The following is a 21,132-nucleotide window of genomic DNA, read 5'->3' as shown; positions in this document are numbered from 1 at the left end:
CAGAGCTTAAGTTACTTGGTTAAAGTCATAGCACTAGGAAGTAACAGAGCCAGAATTTGGATCAAGTCTGTCTGATTCGAGTGCCTGACTTGACAACCACATGAAACCACTAGAGTTTTCGGCTCCTTAAGGATTAAGAGGAGAGCAGACATTCCCTGGGCAAAGCAAATTGAGATTATTGTCCTTTTAAAATTCCTGGACAAAAAAATGAATGACTTAAAAACATGGAATTAGGAGAAGGATGGGGCTAGACCATGGATCTCAGAACACTCTGAGGATAAGGCTGTCCTCATCACACACCGGCTTTTAATAAAGAGACTGTTGAAGCTTTCCTTCAGGTCAGAGAACCCAGAGACCAGTTGACCACTGGGCAGTAACCTCCCAGGACAGAGACACGTCTTACCTTTTGTTATAGCCGTTGCCCCAGCAGCTTGCACAGTGTCTGGCACATAATGGGTGTTTAATAGATATTTGAATCCGTCAGTCAGCCAGTCTTGTCTGCCTCCCTTCCCTCCCCCAAGGTGGAGACCTTAGAATAATAGGTTCCTCAGCTGCCTCAGTCCATGTATCATCCGTCAAATCCAGATGTAAACAGATGTACCTTGTTGTTTTCCTTAAAGCACGGAACTTGTTGTTTTCTTCTGACAAATATGTGTTCACCATGAAAGCTTGGGAAAACATACACAGAGCAAAAAAGAAGGAAATAAAAATCATCTGTGATCCCTCAACCACCCGGAGACCGCAATCACTGTTACACTGTGATGCATGTCCTCTGTCCTTTTTATGTACTTAGATATAAATATTTATATTCAGATATGTATGCATCTAAGCATTTTTATACACACACACACACCCATATCCTGTATATTCTTTTCTTTTTAAAATTTTTGGTCCAAAGCACTTCTCATGGGAGGTTCTGGAAATCTTTACAAGCTAGTATGGTCCCTTGATTGTGCCAAGGTCTGGTCTTGGGGCCACATCTGAGGGTAAAAAGAAAATTAGGGAAGGCTTGGTCTGAGCGTTGACCTCCTGCGTGGATTCTTGGAGCAGGGGTCTCTTTGACCTGGGCCCGTCGGGCCTCAGTACGGGGGTCGGGGCTGTGGTTCAGATCCTCTTTGCCTTGACCTTCTAGGGAGCCGGCACAGACGAAAAGGCTCTCATCGAAATCCTGGCCACTCGGACCAACGCCGAAATCCGGGCCATCAATGAGGCCTATAAGGAGGGTGAGTGTGGGAGGCCTGGGGCCAGTGCCGCTGGGAGGTGTGGGCGGAAGAGCAGGTCCCCCAGCTCCTGGCCTCACCCTCCAGCCCTGCCCCATCTCCCTGCTCTCAGGCCACGAGGCTTTGATAAGCCCGTTGGGTGTGCCCAGCCCTGTGTCTGGGAAAAGGGTTCCCCAGACGGAGTCCCAGCAGGACAGAGGCCTGGAGGTAGAAGAGGGTTTGACTGGGAGTGGGAGAGAGAGCACCCAGGCCACTGGAGAGAGAGGGTGGCTTCATGGGCGTTTGGCCTGTGCAGTCACACAGGGCCCCACATTCAGAAGGCCCTGTGCCTGGTTACATGCTTTGCTGTCACCGTCTTGAAATTTTTAATAAATTTTTAACAAATGATCCCATATTATCCTGAAGAACCTTGCGTGTCAGTCAAGAACGTTTTAAGCATTTTCTCTTCTGAGCAGCTTTAAAATGGTAGAGTCTTTGAGCAGGGAAGTGACATGATCAGAGCTGTGCTTTTGTGTCCAGCAACTGCCATGCAGAAGCGAAGGTAGGAAAGAGAGTGAAGACAGAGAGGCTGTTGTATGGGAGGGGGGAGAGGCACTGAGCCCTCAGCAGGGACAGGAGCAGAGGGAGATGATGGACCAATGGGCACATCACTGTCAAAATCAACAGGAGGGTAACTGGATGCCCCCAAGAGCCAACTACAAACTCCTTCATCTCCACCACCCCGCCAGCACTGCTCTGACTTCAGTCTGCCCTTCTAGGACCCCTTCCCCATCCCATGTCCTTCTTGGCCAGCAGGTGCCCACACCTCCTTTCTCTGTCTCAGACTATCACAAGTCCCTGGAAGATGATCTGAGCTCAGACACGTCCGGCCTTTTCAAGAGGATCCTCATCTCTCTGGCCACGGTGTGTGAATTCACGGCCCCAGGCCTGCTTGGCCCTCTGGGGCCCTGGGAGTGGGGGAAGGGTTGCTGCAGGGAAGGGCAGGGAGTTAGGAGTCCACTCCTGATGAGGAGAGGATGTCTTCCCCTGCTGCCTCCTCAGAGTCTTACCACTGAGGCAGTTACTACTTGTGCAATGCCTTCTCCATTGTTCACTTTTCAAAGCTGGCTTAGTGCCCCCTTCTCCAGGCAGCCTTCCCTGATTGCCCTCAACCTGGCTTTTTGGGCCCCCAGCTGACAGGACAAAGCCATGTAGGTGACCTTTCCCTGTGTCATCATCCAAGAGCTTCTGTTACCATCTCTTGAATTCTCGTAACCCAGGCGCCAGGCCCTGACGCACAGTTATGGCAAGCTCAGTGTGTCTGAGTCAGGCATCGGGCTAAGCGCCTTCCCAATGTTTGTGTTAATGCTCATGACTGCCTACCTTATGAAGGCAGGTTTATTGTCCCCATGTTACACATGAGGGAGAGGATTCAGAGAGGTGAGTGGCTGAGCAAAGTCCTGTGGCTACTGAGGGACAGAGAGGGTGGATGTTCGGAGGCTGAACTTTCTTACTGGTCCTGCTACAGGGGAACCGTGAGGAGGGAGGAGAAGATCGGGACCGGGTGCGGGAAGATGCCCAGGTGAGACACCCCACCCCATCCCCTGCCCAGTGACTCCGGCTGACATCTGTCCATGCCAGGCCCTGGCTATCTGGGAGTGGGGAAGGCATCTGGCAGGACATGGCTGGTGTGACCGGCTACGCTTAGACTTTTGGCCTCTGCACCTCTCCACCCTTAGAAGTGAGACTAGGACACTTTCCAGAACTTTCAGAGAGAGGCTTGGGAGGGTGGTGCTGATTCTACTGACATTTCCTATGTGAAGAGTAGAGCTCGAGCCCTAGACCCTCAGAGCTAGAAGGAACCTATGGATTGTCCAGGTCAGGCCCCTCATGTTACAGTTGGAAAATGGAGGCCCCGAGAGCGTGAATGGCTTCTGAAAGTCACACAGCAAATCAGTGGCCAGGTGGAATTGACCCAGAGGGCGCTGGTCTGGGAGCTTGCTGGGAAGGGGGCCTGAGTGCTAAAGGTCTCAGTTTATTATCCATAAAATGTGACCAAGTCGAAGAGAATGTCCTGGGAGACCTAGAAAGGGAGTTCATCGAGGGCTGGGGTCTTTGTTTTGCTCACTGATGTATCCAAAGTGGCACATGGTTGGTACTCAATAGATATCTGTTGTTGAGTGAATAGGGGGGCAGGGGGTTCTATAGGGTCTCCTGGATGCTCTGCTGCTACCCTGCTTCTAAGGCTGATGAGCTTGAGGTCTGGAGATGGCTTCTCATGGAGGCTGGACAACCCCAAATCCATTGTCCCTCTGGGTCCCCATGGATGGGGAGTCCCTGTTGAGGCCATCTGCATTGTCCCCACTCACCTGTGCCTTTTTCCCGGCATCCTCTGGCCCGGCCCAGGTCCAGGGGTCAGGCATAGATACCACAGCCAGTGTTTCCAGCCCCCTTCTTTTACAGTTGGTGGGTTGAAAAGAGCCCTGATAGACTGGGAGTCAGGGCAGCAGCCCTGTTCTGAATTCTACCAACAGGGATGTGAAATGTTACAGCACCCTCTGAGCTGAAGAATCTGTAGCTGTAACCTGACAACTACAGAACTATTACAGTGTGTACTGAGTATGATGCTGAGGCTATTTCATACTTTGGTATGACCCCATTTTCTTACTGGAGGAAAAATGAAGCCCCTTACCTATCCAAGGACACAGTTTGTAAGTGGCCAAGGTGTGATTTTAAGCCAGGCTTGCCTGACTCCAAAACCTGCACTTAATACCATTTAATATCCTCCAGGACCCAGTATAGTAATTTCCCTGCAGCTTCCAAACCAGGTAGCTGCTGATATCTAGTTTTCCTGCCCCTTGTTTGGAATACAGTTGTCAGAAGCTGCAGGGTTCCATTCAGATAAGGTATTCCAAATGTGTTATAGATATGTTTAGGGGGGCTAGCCTGGGAACCCAGTCTAGGGAAGCCCCCCACTAGACTGGCTTGCTGAGACCACATTTCATCCCCTCATTCAGCAAGTATTTATTAAGTACTGCTGTGAGCAGCCCCATTGTGCCGTTAAGGGTCTTTGAACCTGGCTTTCTCCTGAAAGCTCAACCCAAATCCATCCATCACCCTGAAATTCATCCTCCGGGGAATTCTACTTGGTGCCTGGTCCGCCTAGGAGGCTATGCTTCTAGTTGCTGCCAGCAGGGGGCAATGGTGGGCCTCGCTGGCAGCTACTTTTCAGGAGAGAAGCCGGGAGAGAGAACCTGGGTGGAGTCAACCAAGGGAGCCAGAGCCAGACCCCGCCCAACTCAGCTGCTTCTCCAGATTCACAGTTGCTAGACCCTGATCTTAATGTGGACTCATTTCCTTATAGCTAGAAATATTTTGTTTCTCCAGTAATGCATATTATTTTGTAGAAACTTTAGAAAATAGACAAGCAAAACCAAAAACAAAACCCCATAACCTACTACTAATAATAGATATTTTAGAATATATTATTCTAGTTGTCTTTTTATGTATTTATAAAAATGGATTCCTGATTTATAACAGTTAAAAATGAGTATTCTGTGAATACGGTAACATATTTTTTAAAAATCAGTAGCATCATTTAATGGCTAAATACTTAAGAATCTACCAAACTTCTTTTAAAAAGCCCTCTCCCTGGTAACCAACTCTCATCACATTCATGATTTTTTTCCTTAGAATAGATTTCTAGAGGTGAATTGGGAATGCTGGAGGAAAATGTATACAAAAATTGAAGGCATTTCACCTGCAGAGCCAAGGTCCCCCAGAAAAATAATGACATTAGTGCTTGACGGTGTGTGCTTGCTGGTTTTACACCTCCTCCTTCCCAGGCTCTCACTCTGGGCATCGAGAACAACCTCAAGCTCTTGGAAATCTGGGTCTGTTATGATCAGGTGACATATGGCCAGTGTTTACCTGTTGCCCCACAGTATTGCAAATAGCTTGCCCTTTACTCTCAGTGTTCCAGTGTGAGCAGTAAATCATGTAAATAATCTAATTATTATAGACCCAGAGTGAAATGAAAATTGTAGCCATTTTTAGATAATTCAATCTCCAGGTTATTTTTTAATATAACAGCTTTATTGAAATATAATTTGCATACTATCTATTGACCCATTTAAAGAATACAATTCGGTGGTTGCTAGTGTCTTCACAGACGTGTGCAACCATCACCACAGTAATTTTAGAACAATTTCATCATCCTAAAAAGAAACCCAGTACATATTGTGGTTCCTCTCATTTCCTCCCAACCCCCCAGCCCTAGGCAACCACTAATCTACTTTCTGCCTATATAGATTTACCTATTCTGGACATTTCATATAAATGGAATCCTACAATATACGGCCCTTTGTGGCTACTTTCTTTCACTTTATTGTAATGTTTTCACAGTTTGTCCATATCATAGTATATATCAGTACTTTATTCTTTTCCATTGCCAAATAATATTTCATTGTATGGATATATTACTTTTTTTTTTTAACCTCCATTCATCAGCTAATAGGCATTTGGGTTGTTTCTAGTTTTTAGCTATTATGAATAATGCTACCATAAACATTTGTGTACAAGTTTTTATGTGCACGTATGTTTTCATTTCTCTTGGGTGTATGTCTACGAGTAGAATTGCTGGGTCATGTGGTAACTCTAACTTTTGGAGATTAATTTTGGCATGAAGTGGCTCAGCTAATAAGGAAAAGCTTTTGTGTTGAATATCTGGAAAATTATTGTAGTTACCCACTGCATTTTTCATATTACAAATATGATGGTCTTAAAGTGCTTTGAAAAAACAAATATATCTGGGGGTTCTTCTCATCCAAATAAGTAAAGAATCTTGACACTTTAGATTCCATTTTGTTTCATTTTTTAAACATCTCCCTCTTTTTAATAGCAATACTAGACTTTTTAGCATAACTTTTAAAAAAAACCTGTGGTAAAATACACGTAACACATTGTACAATTTACCATCTTAACCTTTCTGAAGTGTACAGTTCATTGGCATTAAGTACATTCACGCTGTTGTGCAGCCATCTCCACCGTGCATCCACTGATCTCTTCATCTTGCAAAACTGAAACTCTGTACCCATTAAACAGCAACTGCCTACTCCCCCTCCCCCCAGCCCCTGGCAACCACCATTCTGCTTTCTGTCTCCATGAAGTTGACTACTCTAGGGACCTCATATATTTGAAATCATACAGTATTTGTCCTTTTGTAACTGGCTTATTTCACTTAGCATAATGTCCTCAAGGTGCAACCAGGTTGTTTTTAATATGGAAAAGTGTAAATAAAAACCAGAAGCATCCCATAATCCTAGTAGCTCTGATAACTCCTATTTGACTTAAAAAAAAAAAATTTAACGTATTTGCATGTTGAAGAAATGTAAACATAAAATTTCAGGAAAAATAAAACAAAATGCAAAAGCTCTTCCCCCCAGTCCTTCTCCTTGAAGGTAGCCGCTGTTAACAGTATCTTGACTACCCCTCTAGCACGACTTCCCAGTAAATATGTAAGAGTGAGCATACATTTATCTTTTCTCATCTAGATAAAAGGAACACTTATACACAGCATGCTGTACTTTACTTTTCTGCTTAATTTAAATGGAAACTCTCTCCTTATCAGCCCTGTAGACCAGTCTGATTCTTTTTACTCGCTGCGTGGATTTCCATTACTAAATGAACCATTGCCTGTTTAACAAGTGATCTAGTGATGGTTTCCAGTTTTTCTCTATTACAGTGAACAATATCTCCAAAGACTTCTGCTGGTTTATATGTAAGAGAAATTCCTAGCAACGTGTAGTCGCTTGATCAAGCGGTGTGTGCATTTTGAATTTTGATAGACATTACAAATTTATTTAATGCCAAGGTTTCTAAAGCCCAAATCTATTGAGATGTTTATAAAGAGGATGATTTCAGTCTGCCCAATAGAATAAAGTAGTTGGCAGAGTTTCGGAAAAAAAAAGAAAAGGCAAAACTCAGTCTGGGGTACACAGGACTGGCTATATTCTGTTCCCAGGCCCTGCGAGTCACAGCTATTTGCCTAACAAAGTAGTGTCCTAACCTCAGAATTTTGTGTTCAGCATAACGTGATGATGAAAATTCACCCTTGTAAGATGACTTGAACAACGGGCATCTTCCCACCTGATCGGCTGCACGTCCCCTCCAGGCCTCAGCTTTCCTGTCTCCTGCCTGTAACATGAGGGGGTAAATGACAGGTCTCCTAAGGACCCTTCAACTCCGAGTGTGGTAAAAGGTGTAGGAAACAGGGCACGTCTCACGTCGAACTTCTCCGTGGCTCTGAGGAGCCGCCCTAGGTTGCCAGGCGTGAGGGGTAGAGTGTCCTGTCCTGTGCCCTCCTCTTACCCCTCCAGTAAACACTTTTCATCGTGAATTCCCAGACCTGTCCTCATTTTGAGCTCCAGCCCAAAGGTCGGGGGAAGGTGCCTCCTCCCAGCCCCTTCCCTGCCCCCGACTGTGGGACCTCTGCCACCCGGAGCCAGGCTCCCTCACCTGCACCCTAGGGCCCCCTCTCCGGGCCTCCTCTGACTCTTGCCTTCCCCCCCTCTCTCTCCTGTCTCCTCCTTGCTCTCAGGTGGCTGCTGAGATCTTGGTGAGTGCCCGGTTCTTCACGTGGATTTTAAAGGTCTGAGTCTGGCTGTGCCTCTGGGCGGAGCTGAGGGGCAGAGTCAGGCAGTGGTTTGGGGGCGTGCCCCCCAGGTTCTCTCTCTCCCCTTCAGGGCCTCCACAGAACCCCAGTGGGTGACATATGGGCCAGGCGAGTGTTTCCCAAAACTTCGCTACCCACCATCTGCCTGATTTGTGCTACATACCACCAGATGTGAATAATTTTCTTTAAATGGACTCTTTTTATTTTAACCCAAAATGAGTTATTTTAAAGGAAATTTCATATCGATGTAAATAGAACTGATAGCTGGCTAGAAGATCACTGTGGAAGCCTACATATGTGATGTGTAAAAATATGTTTGCCTGTTTACCCCACTTGGGGAAACACTGGCTAGGCCATTTTTCCTTGCACACGTGCACAGACACACTTCCCCAGAGGGGCTTTCAGAGGGGTTTAAAGATGGAAGGAGAACTCTGAGTGTCCATGCCCAGTGCCTGTTTGCCCCTCCCCTGGGCCCAGTCCCGTGACCCTGAGGCCAGGGTGGAAGTGCTCTGTGCTCAGCTCCTCTGGGTGAGTCCACGGGGTCTCTGGGAACTGGAGCGGGGATGTGGAGTCCGAGGAAGAAGGAAGGGGCCAACGTCGGCCTCCTTGGGTGGCTGAGTTAGCCCAGCTTCTAACTGCCCTCGGCCCAGGCAGACATGAAAGTGAATAACAAACGAGGCTTTCTCGTGTCTTCCCTCTCAAATTCTCTCCCCGACCCGGGCTCTGCAGGAAATAGCAGACACGCCCAGTGGAGACAAATCTTCCCTGGAGACACGTTTCATGATGATCCTCTGCACGCGTAGCTATCAGCACCTCCGGAGAGGTGAGGCCTGACTCCCTCCCCCTCCCAAGTCAGCAGGAAGACCCCCTAGTCTTGACAATAGGAGCTAGTTGCCCACGCACCCACTCCTTACCCCAGCAAGGGAGTGTGGTGGCCAATGGGGACTGGGAGCCAGGTCTAGTCCTGGCTCTGCTGCTAACGGCATCATTCAGCCTCGGGCCAGCTCTCTTCACCTCCTTTGGGAAGCATGTGGGATGCCTGGGATAAGAGATGGCAGGTGGCTTTTCCCTCCAAGGCCAACTCCAGTGGATTGGTAGTGGCTGCCTAGAATGCTGCGTTGAGGATTCGAAGGTTCTGTGTCATGATTCTTTGGTAATGTCTGCCAGGAGCAAGGCGGTGAGGGGTGATGATGACACAAGGACCATGTACACACACCAGGCTGCCAGGTGCACAGGGCACACCCGTATGTGGCGGCCCTGACACTAGATGATGATGAAGTGCCCTTACCACTAAGACATGGACGTTTTGACACGCGTATGCCTGGCACCTGCCAGTAAAAGTGCTTTCGCACAGTGACTAAAAGAACGGACTCGGGAGCTGGAATGCCTTCATTCAGATCTCCCACTTATCAGTTGTGTGACCCTGGGCAAGTTACTGAATATCTGTGCCTTACTTCCCTTACCTATAAATTGAGGATTTTAATTCTACCTCACATGACTGTTGTGAGAGTACAAAAAATAAATACACAAAAAGCACTTAGCACCTGGTAACTTCCTTAGTGTTATCATTGTGATTACTTACATGAGTCTCTATCCCGACTTCCCTGGTGGTCCAGTGGTAAAGACGCCACGCTTCCACTGCAGGGGACAAGGGTTCGATCCCTGGTCAGGGAACTGAGATCCCGCATGCCTCAGCACAGCGAACAAACAAACAAACAAAACAAACCTCTATCCAGGAGGAAGGGGAGGCCCAGAAAGGGGGAGGGGTTTACCCCAGGTCAACTTGATGAGCTTGTGGCAGAGCTGTGAATAGGACACATGCTCCTTCTGCTACCCATGCCTGGGTTCCTGGAACTTGTCCAAAGCTCTGGGGCACTGTCTGACTTGATAGAGATTTGGCTCTGAGCTCAAGGCAGCCCTGAGGTCAGAACATCCCTTCCACAGCAGTCCTGACCAATGCATTTAGGTCTGGGCTGCAGCCATACCTGCTGCTGCTGGGTGGGTTGGGGAGGGGTGATCTTCCCCCCTTCCTCTGAGTCAAAGCTCACCTCCCACCTCCGGGGCTTCTCTTGGGGCCAGTCTTCCAGGAGTTCGTCAAGATGACCAACTATGACGTGGAGCACACCATCAAGAAGGGGATGTCCGGGGATGTCCGAGATGTGTTTGTGGCCATTGGTAACTGGTGGGGACCAAGGGAAGGGGCTGGGGGGCACAGGGAACATGGCCAGATTCACTGGATGAGTGTGGCCTCTATAGTTTCCTAAGCTACTAGTACTGGAAAATAAGCACTGCCACTCCTTGGGCTCGGCCTGTGTGTGATTGGCAGGATAACACAAGAACGTGTTCTGGGTTGCAGGGCAGGGTGAGGAAACAGTGCTCTCTGGGGAGGTGGCTGGGAGGGTGATGGCCAGGCTGGGTAGGGGGTGCAGTGTCCTGCAGGACTTGGGTGTGTACACACACACACACACACACACACACACACACACACACTTACCTTTCCCTCCTCCCAGCACCTGGATCTCTTTGGTTACTCTCTTATTGTGTAATTTGAGTTCTTACCTTTGAAGAAGTCTTTCCCCTTTTGGATCTCAATTTCTCCATGTGTATAAGCGGATGAGTAGATATGAGCAAAAGTCAAACTTGTTTTTCTTAGTATTAGTGATTAGCAGCGTCTTATTTATGACTACAAAATGCATTGTATTGACGCACATTTTTTTTTCATCCTACCTGGAGGTGTCAGTGGAAGGTTTTCACATAATTGCCTTCAATTACAGGATGCATCTTGATTTCAGGGACTTCAACTTCGAGGAAAAGGTGTTTTAGAACAGATGGAGCAGAGGTGTTATTGTTGTGATGTTATCATCTAACTTTCAATGGGTCTTTACCACCTGGGAACGATACCTAGGAGGCAGAATAGCATAGTGAATCCAGGTAGAGTCCCAGCGGTGCCACTTACTATCTGTACAGTTACATCCACTGGCAAGTCACAGAAACCCCGTGCCTCAGTTTTCCTCCTCTGTAAAGTGGATGTGATCATAGTACACAGATTTAAATGAGTTAATTATACAACACTTAAAAGCATTGCCCCCTGGCACATAGAATGCACTGGATGAATGTTAGCTTCTATTATTATTTCCTGCCAGGCACTGTGTGAAGCCAGTTGCACACAGCTTTGGTTGAATCCTTTTATCTGTTTATTTTACAAAGTGGGACACTGAGGTTCAGAAAGGTTACATGTCACTGGTGGAGGCAGGACTCACACCAGGGGCCGCCCGAGCCCAAAGCTCACGCTAGGATTAATCACCAGAGTAATTGGTCTATGGAGACACGTCTAGACCTCTTTTTCCTCGTGTTTCTCCCTCTGTCCTCTCTCCTCCCACCTAGACCATGTGTATGCGCGTGTGCACGAGTGTGCGTACCGACACACCACTCCACCTCATTCCATCCCACGGCAGGCCCCGCGGTCCTCTGAGGCAGGTGGCGGGCTTCAGGTTCTGGGGAAGGTTTTCAGGGACGGTTGCAGAGGACGGAAGTTCCTGCCCAGTCTGCTCCTTAACCACACTGACTGAGCCCCAGGCTCCGAGTCAGGGCAGGCTCCTAGGGAGAGGTGATGGGCCTGGGGATGTGGATTCGGGAGGTAAAGTAGTGGAAGGCAGACAGCAGACTTCTCCTTACCAGGAGGACAGAGGCACAAAGGAATTCACAGAATGTTCAGAGAATGGGCAACAGAGGCAATGAGAGAGCAGAGGCAGGCATGAGCTTTGATTTTCAGGCCAAGGAGCTTAGGGTTTGTCTGGGAGGTGGTAGGGAGCTACATAAGGACCTGGGAAGGTGGGTATGTAATGTGATCTTTCCCACAGTTCCCGAGCCTGCTGCAGGGGAGGGTACAGGCCTGTCTCCTGCATGACTGTGCCCTTGGGATGCACAGCTCCAGTCTCTCACCCCCTGCCTTCCTGATAGAGATACTTTTATATCCAGAGTCATTCTGGCTTTCTGGTCCTGGCGTCTGATTCCTCCTCCTTAAGCTATCTGAGACACCCTCCCGCCCCCGTGAGCTCTGGAGCCTTGAAATCCAGCAGCTGCTGAGGACTAGAGACCCCCAGGCCTTGCGAAAGTGTGGGAGGTTGCTAGGCAGGCAGTATCTGGGGTAGGGATGGGGGCTGCCAATGGGGCAAGAGTGGGCAACGCTCAGCCCTAGAGATTGGCACCGTGCCCTAAATTATACTGACAGACATTCTTTGGCATATTTCAATCAGTAGTTCTCAAACATTAGGCTGCACCAGAATGGAGTGACCAACCATCTGGGTTTGTGCTAAAACCAGGAATGTCCCAGGAAAAGTGAGATGAGTTGGCCACCCACCGTCCGAGTTGCAGATTCAGCACATCTCGGATGGGGCATGAGAATGTGCATTTCTACCAAGCTCCCAGATGATGCGGATGCCTTCCAGGAACTATACTTTGAGAACTTCTGCTTGAAATATTTCTTGAATCTGGGTCTCTAGGGTAGAGCCCCAAACCTGAGTTTTAAACAAGTTCTTTGATTCTGATGCCCTTACGAGTTTGAGGCCCTGTACCTTGGGTTCACGAGTGGTTTCTTCCCTTTGAGTCCTCTACTAGCCTTAGTTAGCTGCAAGCACCTTAGCAGGAAGCGAGTTGCAACCCAGTGAGAGCCAGGTCTAGGGATGAGACAGAGGAGGCAGCGTCAGGAAGAGGGAGTGAAAGTGTCAGGCCCTGGATATGACCCTGGCGTTGGCAACGATCCTGGGCCCAGGTTGCGGATAGAGGAGATGCTACTTCTCTACCAGCAGTAGCAGCCCATGGTCTGGGCACATCTCCTCTGACCAAGTTCCCTGCATCTCTTTCCTCTTCCTACCAGTTCAAAGTGTCAAGAATAAGCCTCTCTTCTTTGCTGACAAACTTTACAAATCTATGAAGGTAAGAAAACTTGTCTGTTCGTTTCCCTTCGAGCACTTCTGCCCCCACAAACACAGATGTGCGCCATCCCCTGGATCAGGAATTGTGTTTGTTTCCGCCCATTTGATAGGTATCGGCATCTGCCTCGTGCCTGGTTCTAGGAGAGTAGTCCTCAACCAGGGTTTACGTTGCCCCCCGGGCAACATGTGACAATGTTCAGACTCATTTTGGTTGTCACAACTTGGGGAGTGTTGCTTTTTGCATCTGGTGGGTAGAGAGCAGGGACGCTGCTGAACATCCTACAACGTACAGGACAGATCCCTGCAACAAAGAACGATCTGATCCCAGGCGCCAAGGTTGAGAAACTTATTCTGGGGACTCAGGGCTGAAAAGGACAGTCTCTGCCCCTTGGAGCTCACATTCTAGCAGATGACACAGTGTCTCCTATGACCAACGATCACGAAAGGAAGCAAGTGCTCAGCTCTGGGACTAGCCCTGGCTTCCTGAAAACCCAAGCCACTCTGGCCATCCTCTCAGCCCAGCAAGTGGAGTCTCAGCTGCTGACAGAGCCTGCGCAGGCAGTCTGGTGGGAGTGAGCCTGAGAGCCCTGTCAGCCTGCTGTCCACAAACGTGACAGCCGTCTCTTGAGCCCCCGCCGTGTGCCGGCTCTGATTCCTCAGCTGGTGTTCAGAGCTCCTTGGGGAGCAGAGGTGGGCCTTGGCTGCCCATGTATTCCGTGTCCTGTGTCTGCTCCTTGGGCCCTGTATTAGTTTCCCAGGGCTGCTGTCCCAAATTCAATGACAACAGAAATGTATTCTTTAACGATTCTAGAGGCCAGAAGTCCAAAATGAAGGTGTTGGTAGGACTGGTTCCTTTTGGAGGCCTTGAGGGGGAAACTCTCCCATGCCTTTCTCCTAGCTTCGGGTGGGCGTCTGGAATCCTGGTGTTTCCTGACTTAAGCATGAGTCCCTGCAGTCTCTGCCTTTATCTGTGTGTATGTCCATGTGTCCTCTTCCTGTAAGGATACCAGTCATTGGATCTAGGGCTCACCCAAATGCAGTATAACCTCAACTGATTACATGTGCTAAGACCCTATATCCATATTAGATAACCTTGTAAGGTTCTAGGTGGACATGAATTTGGGGGTCACACTATTCAACTCATACAGGCTGTTCTTGCCTCTGTCTGGCCAGTCCTGGCACAGGGGAGTTTGAGTCAGGACTGTTTGTGGAAGAGGGAGGCAGGATGTCCCATCCTGGTTTTGGAGGGAAAAGGGAGAGAGGCAGAGGGACACCCATGAGTTCCTGCCTGACCTAACCCCATTTCTCCTCCTGCCCTGTGTTTCTCCCTGTCGCCTGGCTCCACCAGGGTGCTGGCACAGAGGAGAAGACCCTCACCAGGATCATGGTCTCCCGGAGTGAGATCGACCTGCTCAACATCCGGCGGGAGTTCATTGAGAAATATGACAAGTCTCTCCACCAAGCCATTGAGGTGAGGGGCGGGGTGAGAGGTCAGTGGGGGAGCGGTGAGTGTCAGATGCTTGAACATAGATTAGAAGTCCTTTTTATTCCCAGAATGTTACCTCTTAGAACAGCCAAGACGTTGCTAAATGAGAGGAGACCTGCCTCACTCTTTATACCAAAATAGATTTCAGATGGATGGATCAAAGGCTTATAAAGATTTCCAAATAAAACAAGAGTCTTGGGTCTTCCCTGGTGGCGCGGTGGTTGAGAATCCGCCTGCCAATGCAGGGGACACGGGTTCGTGCCCCGGTCAGGGAAGATCCCACATGCCGTGGAGCGGCTGGGCCCGTGAGCCATGGCCGCGGAGCTTGCGCGTCCGGAGCCTGTGCTCCGCAATGGGAGAGGCCACAACAGTGAGAGGCCCACGTACCGCAAAAAAAAGAGCCTTTTTTTTTTGGCTTTTTAAAAGCAATTTTATTGAAGTGTAATTTAAGTATCATAAATTTTATGAAATTTACTCGTTTAAGGGCATCAGTAATTTTTAGTAAAGTTAATGAGTTGTACAGCCTTCACCACAATCCAGTGTTAGAACATTTTCATCACCCCACTGATGTCCCTTGTACCTGTTTACCTATTTCCACCCCCAGCCCTAGGCAACCTACAAGTGACTTTCTGTCTCTATGGATTTGCCTTTTCTGATTATCTCATGTAAGTGGAATCATGTAATATGTGATTTTTTGCATCTGACTTTTTTCATTTATGAAGCCCATTTCTTTGATTTTGGGGACTGACCAAAATCTTAAAGTTTGATGCTATACTTGGTTGACAAGACCATGAGGAAGCTCACAGGCAGTCTCATACAGACTTGGTGTAAATGTAACTTGGTAGCACATCTTCATTATTTTTTTCTTCCAGTTTTATTGAGATATAATTGACATATAGCATTATATAAGTTTAAGGTGTACAGCATGATGATTTGACTTAGATACAGCATGGAGTGCTTATCACAGTAACTTTAGTGAACATCCATCATCTTGTATAGATGCAAAATTAAAGAAATAGTAAATTTTTCTGTGTGTGTGATGAGAACTCTTAGGATTTACTCTCTTAACTTTTATATGTAACATACAGCAGTGTTAATTATATTTATCATGTTGTACATTACATTCCTAATACTTATTTGTCTTATAGTTTGTGCCTTTTGACCGCCTTCATCCAGTTGCCCCTCCCCCACCCCCTACCTCTGGTAAACACAAATCTGATCTCTGTTTCTATGAGTTTGTTTGTATGTTTGTTTGTTTTTGAAGTATAATTGACCTACAGCACTAGGTTAGTTCCTGTTATACAACATAGTGATTTTTTTCTATGCATTTCAGAATGATCACCATGATAAGTCTAGTTACAACGTGTCACCATACAAAGATAGTAGTTGTTGACTATACTCCCCACGCTGTACATTTCATACCCATGACCCACTTATTTTGCAACTGGAAGCTTGTGCCTCTAATCTCCCTCACCTTTTTCTTTCCTCCCCCTACCAGCTCTCCTCTGGCAACCACCTATTTGCTCTCTGTATCTATGACTCTGTTTCTTTTTTTCTTATGTTTGTTCATTTATTTTGTTTGTTAGATTCCGAGTATAAGTGAAACCATACAGCATTTCTCTTTCTTACTTATTTCACTTAGCATATGTTCTAAGTGAACATATGGCAAAGATTTCATTTTTTATGGCTGAGTAATATTCCATTGTATGTATATACCACATCTTCTTTATCCATTCATCAGTTGATGGGCACTTGGGTTGCTTCCATATCTTAGCTATTGTGAATAATGCTGCTCTGAACATAGGAATGCATATATCTTTTCTAATTAATATTTTTGTTTTCTTTGGATAAATATCCAGGATTGAAATTGCTGAGTCATATGGTAGTTCTATTTTCAATTTTTTTTTTCACATGACAATTAAAAATATGGTGACTTTATTTCTATCTTCTTACAGTCCCCAGTATCACATCTGGTAAGAATCTTCATATCTGTAACACAAAAATATCTCAAGAAAGCATGTTACAAGACAGTATATATAAGCAACAGTTTGGCAGAATTCTAGTTCATATCCCCCACCCCCAAAAAAATTTTTTTAATTCAAAAATGACAGTTAACTTTATCTAACATATGTTCTACTTACTACTTAAAATACCATGCTCTAGTTAAATAATTCATCAACAACACTGTATACAAATAAAATATTACACAGAATATATTTAAGAAAATGTTTTGGTATTTGATCTGAACAATAAATAAAAACACAGGCACTTCTACACTGAGACAGGAAAGCAGTCACTACTCAGGATAATAATTTTGTATAAGCAACACGTAACCATATGGCAAGAATAGAATTCTGCAGTTTTAAACTGACAAACCACTGATAAAAAGGTCTGCCACTTCAGTCTTTTCACTTAAAGTTCAAAAGTTACATATGCTTTCCTGGTTCACAATGAAAAATCAAAAACACAATATGGTTGTCAGGGTCAATTCAGTCTTCAGTTTGAAGATTATGGAATCATACTCATTATTTTCAAATACTGAAAAAGAGAGAACTATCACACCACCACCCAGCAAACCAAATACAAGATAGTTAAGCTTCCTCCTTATTATGACCATAAGACCATAACAAGATAAACTGGATGAATGTCACACAGTGATTCCCATTTTGCAAAACTGGTTGATTAGATTAACACAAGGAAATGTTGCGGCGGCAGGAAATTTTGAAAGAAGTCAAATTTTTCTAGACAATTTTTAAAAATTCATCCAAATTTCATGAAAATGTTATTCCACTCCACAGAAAGCACTGAGTCATATATAACAATGTCTTTGTAGCCTATACGTTTATGAATACCTAAATCACAGAGAGTTCACTCATTATAATGGGAAATAGGGTTATCATCATATGAGAGCAAAACAAAAATAAAACAAAGATAACACGATCAAATTCCAGAAACATGATTTCAGATGACAAGGGGGACAAGTTAGAAAACAATGACCACTAGCCAGCAGGAAGGGTCAGAACCATTCGTCCTGTCATATCCTACATAAACATTAGTGTCTTCTGCTTTCCCTCTTCAGAAAATACTACACTGAAAGGTTTAGAGACCCTCATATGGATACTACTCATAAAGGCAATTTTGATGGTTTTACATAGAAATTACCTCTAATGTGAGAGAACATCACATGGGAACTATTCGAGATACATCTTTCTATGCAAAATTTAGTTTGTACATAATTTAACAACTTAAATAAGCATTTTGCAACCGAGACCAAATATCAATCATCTCTTGAGGTTTTCTACTATGTACCAACATCAAACCTACTTAGGAACGAATGTTATTCCTGTTTTACTCTTCTATATCAAATGTCCTGAAGCCTTTGTGTTTCTCTGGAATGAGGCCAAGTTTCTGAAGGCACATTCCAGTATAAACAGCATCGATGGGGTAGAGAAGGACCTAGCCAGTTACATTGTATAGCCTCAGAGCCAGGTGGCTAGAGTAGAGGAATCCCCCTCCCCCTGCATAAGGTGGGTAGACGCCAGTGTAAAGAACTTCCAGGACGTAGTACTTCAGTTTCTTATCCTGACGGGGTCCAGCATTGGGAATCACATCACCTATAAACAAATCTTTGGCTTTGTTCTTGGATAAGCTATTCAAGTGATTCAGGATGTGACGGGTGTTCACAAAAACATCATCATCGCCCTTGAACACGAACTCAGCATTTGGGCAGGAAGTGCTCACCCACCTGAGAAGGAGTACTTCTTTCAGAGATAAATTGAAGAAGGTGTCTCTGTAGTTCCACATAAGAATGCCTTGGTGCTTCTCACTCTCGAATTTCAGCACATCTGAAAGGTCAGGATGGTTGTCCCCTGCAGGGGTCTGGCCCAGTAAGAAGACTCGCACCACTGTTTGGTTCCCCACATTGGTTTCTTTGCCCCAAGATTCCCAAATCGCTTGCCTTCTATCGAAATGTGAAGTAAGGGACTTAATCGCCAGCAATAAGAAGGGCTGCTTTGCGTACTTACCTGGTTGATCTATAAGCAGTGAATAATTTCAACATCTCAAATACAACAGAAAGTCTTTAAATCTGTCTGGCAAACTGTCGAAACCTGAAACTACTGACGTGACCCTCAGGTTAGGTTCACCGTAATTCAGATGGCTTATGTTGGAAAATCCTTACGCTTCCCCTGTCTGGTTGGCTAACATGTTCAAAATGGGATTGTACCTCCTGTTCAGCTTTTCTTGTTCCCTGTTCCAATATGCCTTGGGAGGGTCAGATATCTTCCAGAGCTTTTCTTTGGGTATTATTACTTCCCCTCCCCATTTTTTTTCTTGGCTACTGCTTTTGGAGACTGCCACAATCAAATAAATGAAGACATTTACCATCATACAGAACTGGTTAAATAAATTACAGTGTATCCATATGACAGAGTACAGTACAGCCATGAAAAAGCATGAGGAGGTTCTATGTGCTGATTTGGGATCTTCTCTAAGTCAAAAATTATGGCCCAGAATAGTATGAATGCTCTGCAGAAAAGGGACATTATACATATATACATATTTGTATATGCATATGGAAAAGCATTGCTAGAAGATCACACAAGTAAATACAACAGTGGCTGCCTCTTGATTTAGGAAGTTAGGGTTTGGGGTAGGAGGGAGACTTATTGTATAATCCTTTGATTTGAATTGTTTACAACAATGATTTTTTTTTAAGAGGAAAGTTCCTCTTTTTTTATATATAACTTTATTTATTTACTTATTTTGGCTGCGTTGGGTCTTTGTTGCTGCCCTTGGGCTTTCTCTAGTTGTGGCAAACGGGGGCTACTCTTCGTTGTGGTGTGGTGGCTTCTCTTGTGGAGCACGGGCTCCAGGCACACAGGCTTTAGTAGTTGTGGCACGTGGGTTCAGTAGTTGTGGCTCGCAGGCTCTAGAGTACAGGCTCAGTTGTTGTGGCCACGGGCTTCGTTGCTCCGTGGCATGCGGGATCTTCCCAGACCAGGGCTCGAACCCGTGTCCCATGCATTGGCAGGTGGATTCTTAACCACTGCGCCACCAGGGAAGTCCTAATATATTACTTTTAATCATATATCAAAAATTACAGAAACAAAAAATATAAAAATGACAGGAACCCTCTAAAAGGAGGGAGAAAGTCTGCTCCCTCCCCCCCATAGCCCTGTCGTATGCCAGACAATACAGCATAAATCCAATGATGGTCACATAAATTCTTGCAAGGGCCTGTTACCCAGTAAGTGCTCAATAATGTTTGTTCAAATAAGGAATTCCGTAACACAGGGATCCCCAATCCTGGGCCGCGGAACAGTACCGGTCCGCGGGCTCTTAGGAACCGGGCCGCACAGCAGGAGGTGAGTGGTGGGCGAGCAAGTGAAACTTCACCTGTCACTCCCCATCGCTCGCATTCCCGCTGAACCATCCCCCTCCCCTCACCCCCCACCATGGTTCGTGGGAAAATTGTCTTCCACGAAACTGGTCCCCGGTGCCAAAAAGTTTGGGGACCACTGCTGTAACACTTGTGTTAATGGCCGTGGGGGGAGGGTTAGCAGGGTGCAAGGCAGCCATGGGAGGAGACAAGAATAGAGGCAGGAACGCTTCACAGAGGAGGGGGCATCTGACGGCAGACAGGATTTGGGGGCAGTGTGGAGGGCGTGCTGGGTGGAGCAATGGTAGGTATGTAGGTAGTAAGATGACCAGGATGCTCCCGGAAGGAAGCGGGGAGGTGAAGCCACAGAGCTTCATGTGGGTCAGACCACACAAGACCTTGAAGCCAGGCCTAGAGCTTGGACATTTTCCTGAGGTTGATGGGGAGCCACGGAAGGGACATGGTCACATTTACGTACTAGGGAGACATCCAGGCTGCCAGCGGCTGGGAGGAGGGGGCCTTGAGGTCATCAAGATTGTTTCACTCACTCTGCTCTCCCTCTGTCCCTGCCAGGGCGACACCTCCGGTCACTTCCTGAAGGCCTTGCTGGCTCTCTGTGGAGGCAAGGATTAGGACCGCCGGCGTTGGCGGGCACCTCTGCTAAGAAGTGGTCATCCCCCCGCCACGACCCAGCCTGATGCTCCAGCTTCAGAGACTAAAGAAGGGACAGGGGTGGGGGGAGGGGCCAGGGTGGGCTCTTGTCTTCAACTGGGGTTTAGGAAAAGCTCCCACTCCCACTAGCCAGTAAGGGCGCGGCACGGTCACTCCTACTCACGTCTGAGTGGCTGAAGAACCGTAGCCATTGATCCCGTCCACCTCCTCTCCCCATCTTCCTCCTCCTGCCTTCCCAGCTTCCGTCCGTTGTCACAGTCCCTGCCCTGGTTTGGGCTCTGTCGAAGCCAAAAACATTCTGAGGCTCTGAATGTGAAGCGAGTGATGTGTGTGCTTTGCATGGTGGGGTGTGGTGGCAGGTGCCAGTTCTGGGGGCGGTGGGCGAGGAAGAAATATCTTCGGGCCAACTGACAATCCTCCCACCGTTTCACCACCACCTCTGTCCCGGTTATTGTGCTAGACCACTGAACCAGGAGTCCAAATACCTGTGTTCAAATTTGTATCCGCCACACACTTGCCTTCTGACCTTGCACCAGTCTCTTTCCCTCCCTGAGTCTCCTTGCTCTTGGCTACAAAATGAGAGAGTTCAACAAAAAGATCTTGGCTTTCTAACATTGACATTCTAGGATGTGCCTCCAAATCATTCCCTTTCCATTTCTTCTCTCTTTAAATAAAAAGAGACATACAGACACATAAATACATTTCCAAGAGGGATCTGTGGTTTTGACCTAGAACCTGCAAGCCCAGATTGTTGCCATTAGAGCTGAGGTGTTAACCTGCCCAGGAGT

At 46.7% G+C, this 21,132-nt stretch overlaps 1 protein-coding gene and 1 pseudogene across 4 annotated transcripts in view; one reads left to right on the top strand and one right to left on the bottom strand.

Moving 5' to 3' along the window:
* Window positions 1-20,655, top strand: part of ANXA6 (annexin A6) — a 51,968-nt gene extending 31,313 nt beyond the window's left edge. For 3 of the 4 annotated variants that reach the window (XM_067732298.1, XM_067732297.1, XM_067732299.1), the window contains exons 18-26: window positions 1,133-1,223; window positions 2,044-2,123; window positions 2,728-2,781; window positions 7,798-7,815; window positions 8,602-8,695; window positions 9,952-10,047; window positions 12,749-12,807; window positions 14,155-14,277; window positions 20,246-20,655. In XM_067732298.1, coding sequence (XP_067588399.1) covers window positions 1,133-1,223; window positions 2,044-2,123; window positions 2,728-2,781; window positions 7,798-7,815; window positions 8,602-8,695; window positions 9,952-10,047; window positions 12,749-12,807; window positions 14,155-14,277; window positions 20,246-20,305 — 675 coding nt within the window. In that variant the 3' untranslated portion in view covers window positions 20,306-20,655. The remainder of the gene's footprint in view (window positions 1-1,132; window positions 1,224-2,043; window positions 2,124-2,727; window positions 2,782-7,797; window positions 7,816-8,601; window positions 8,696-9,951; window positions 10,048-12,748; window positions 12,808-14,154; window positions 14,278-20,245) is intronic. The other variant, XM_067732300.1, reaches the window with a different exon arrangement.
* Window positions 17,216-18,681, bottom strand: LOC137221896 (N-acetyllactosaminide beta-1,3-N-acetylglucosaminyltransferase 2-like; annotated as a pseudogene).
* Window positions 20,656-21,132: the final 477 nt, after the last annotated feature.

The sequence above is a fragment of the Pseudorca crassidens genome, chromosome 3 (assembly GCF_039906515.1).
Source record: "Pseudorca crassidens isolate mPseCra1 chromosome 3, mPseCra1.hap1, whole genome shotgun sequence".
NCBI lineage: Eukaryota > Metazoa > Chordata > Mammalia > Artiodactyla > Delphinidae > Pseudorca > Pseudorca crassidens.
Note: the sequence above shows the minus strand (reverse complement) of the source record. Positions and strands in the feature narration are given on the sequence as shown.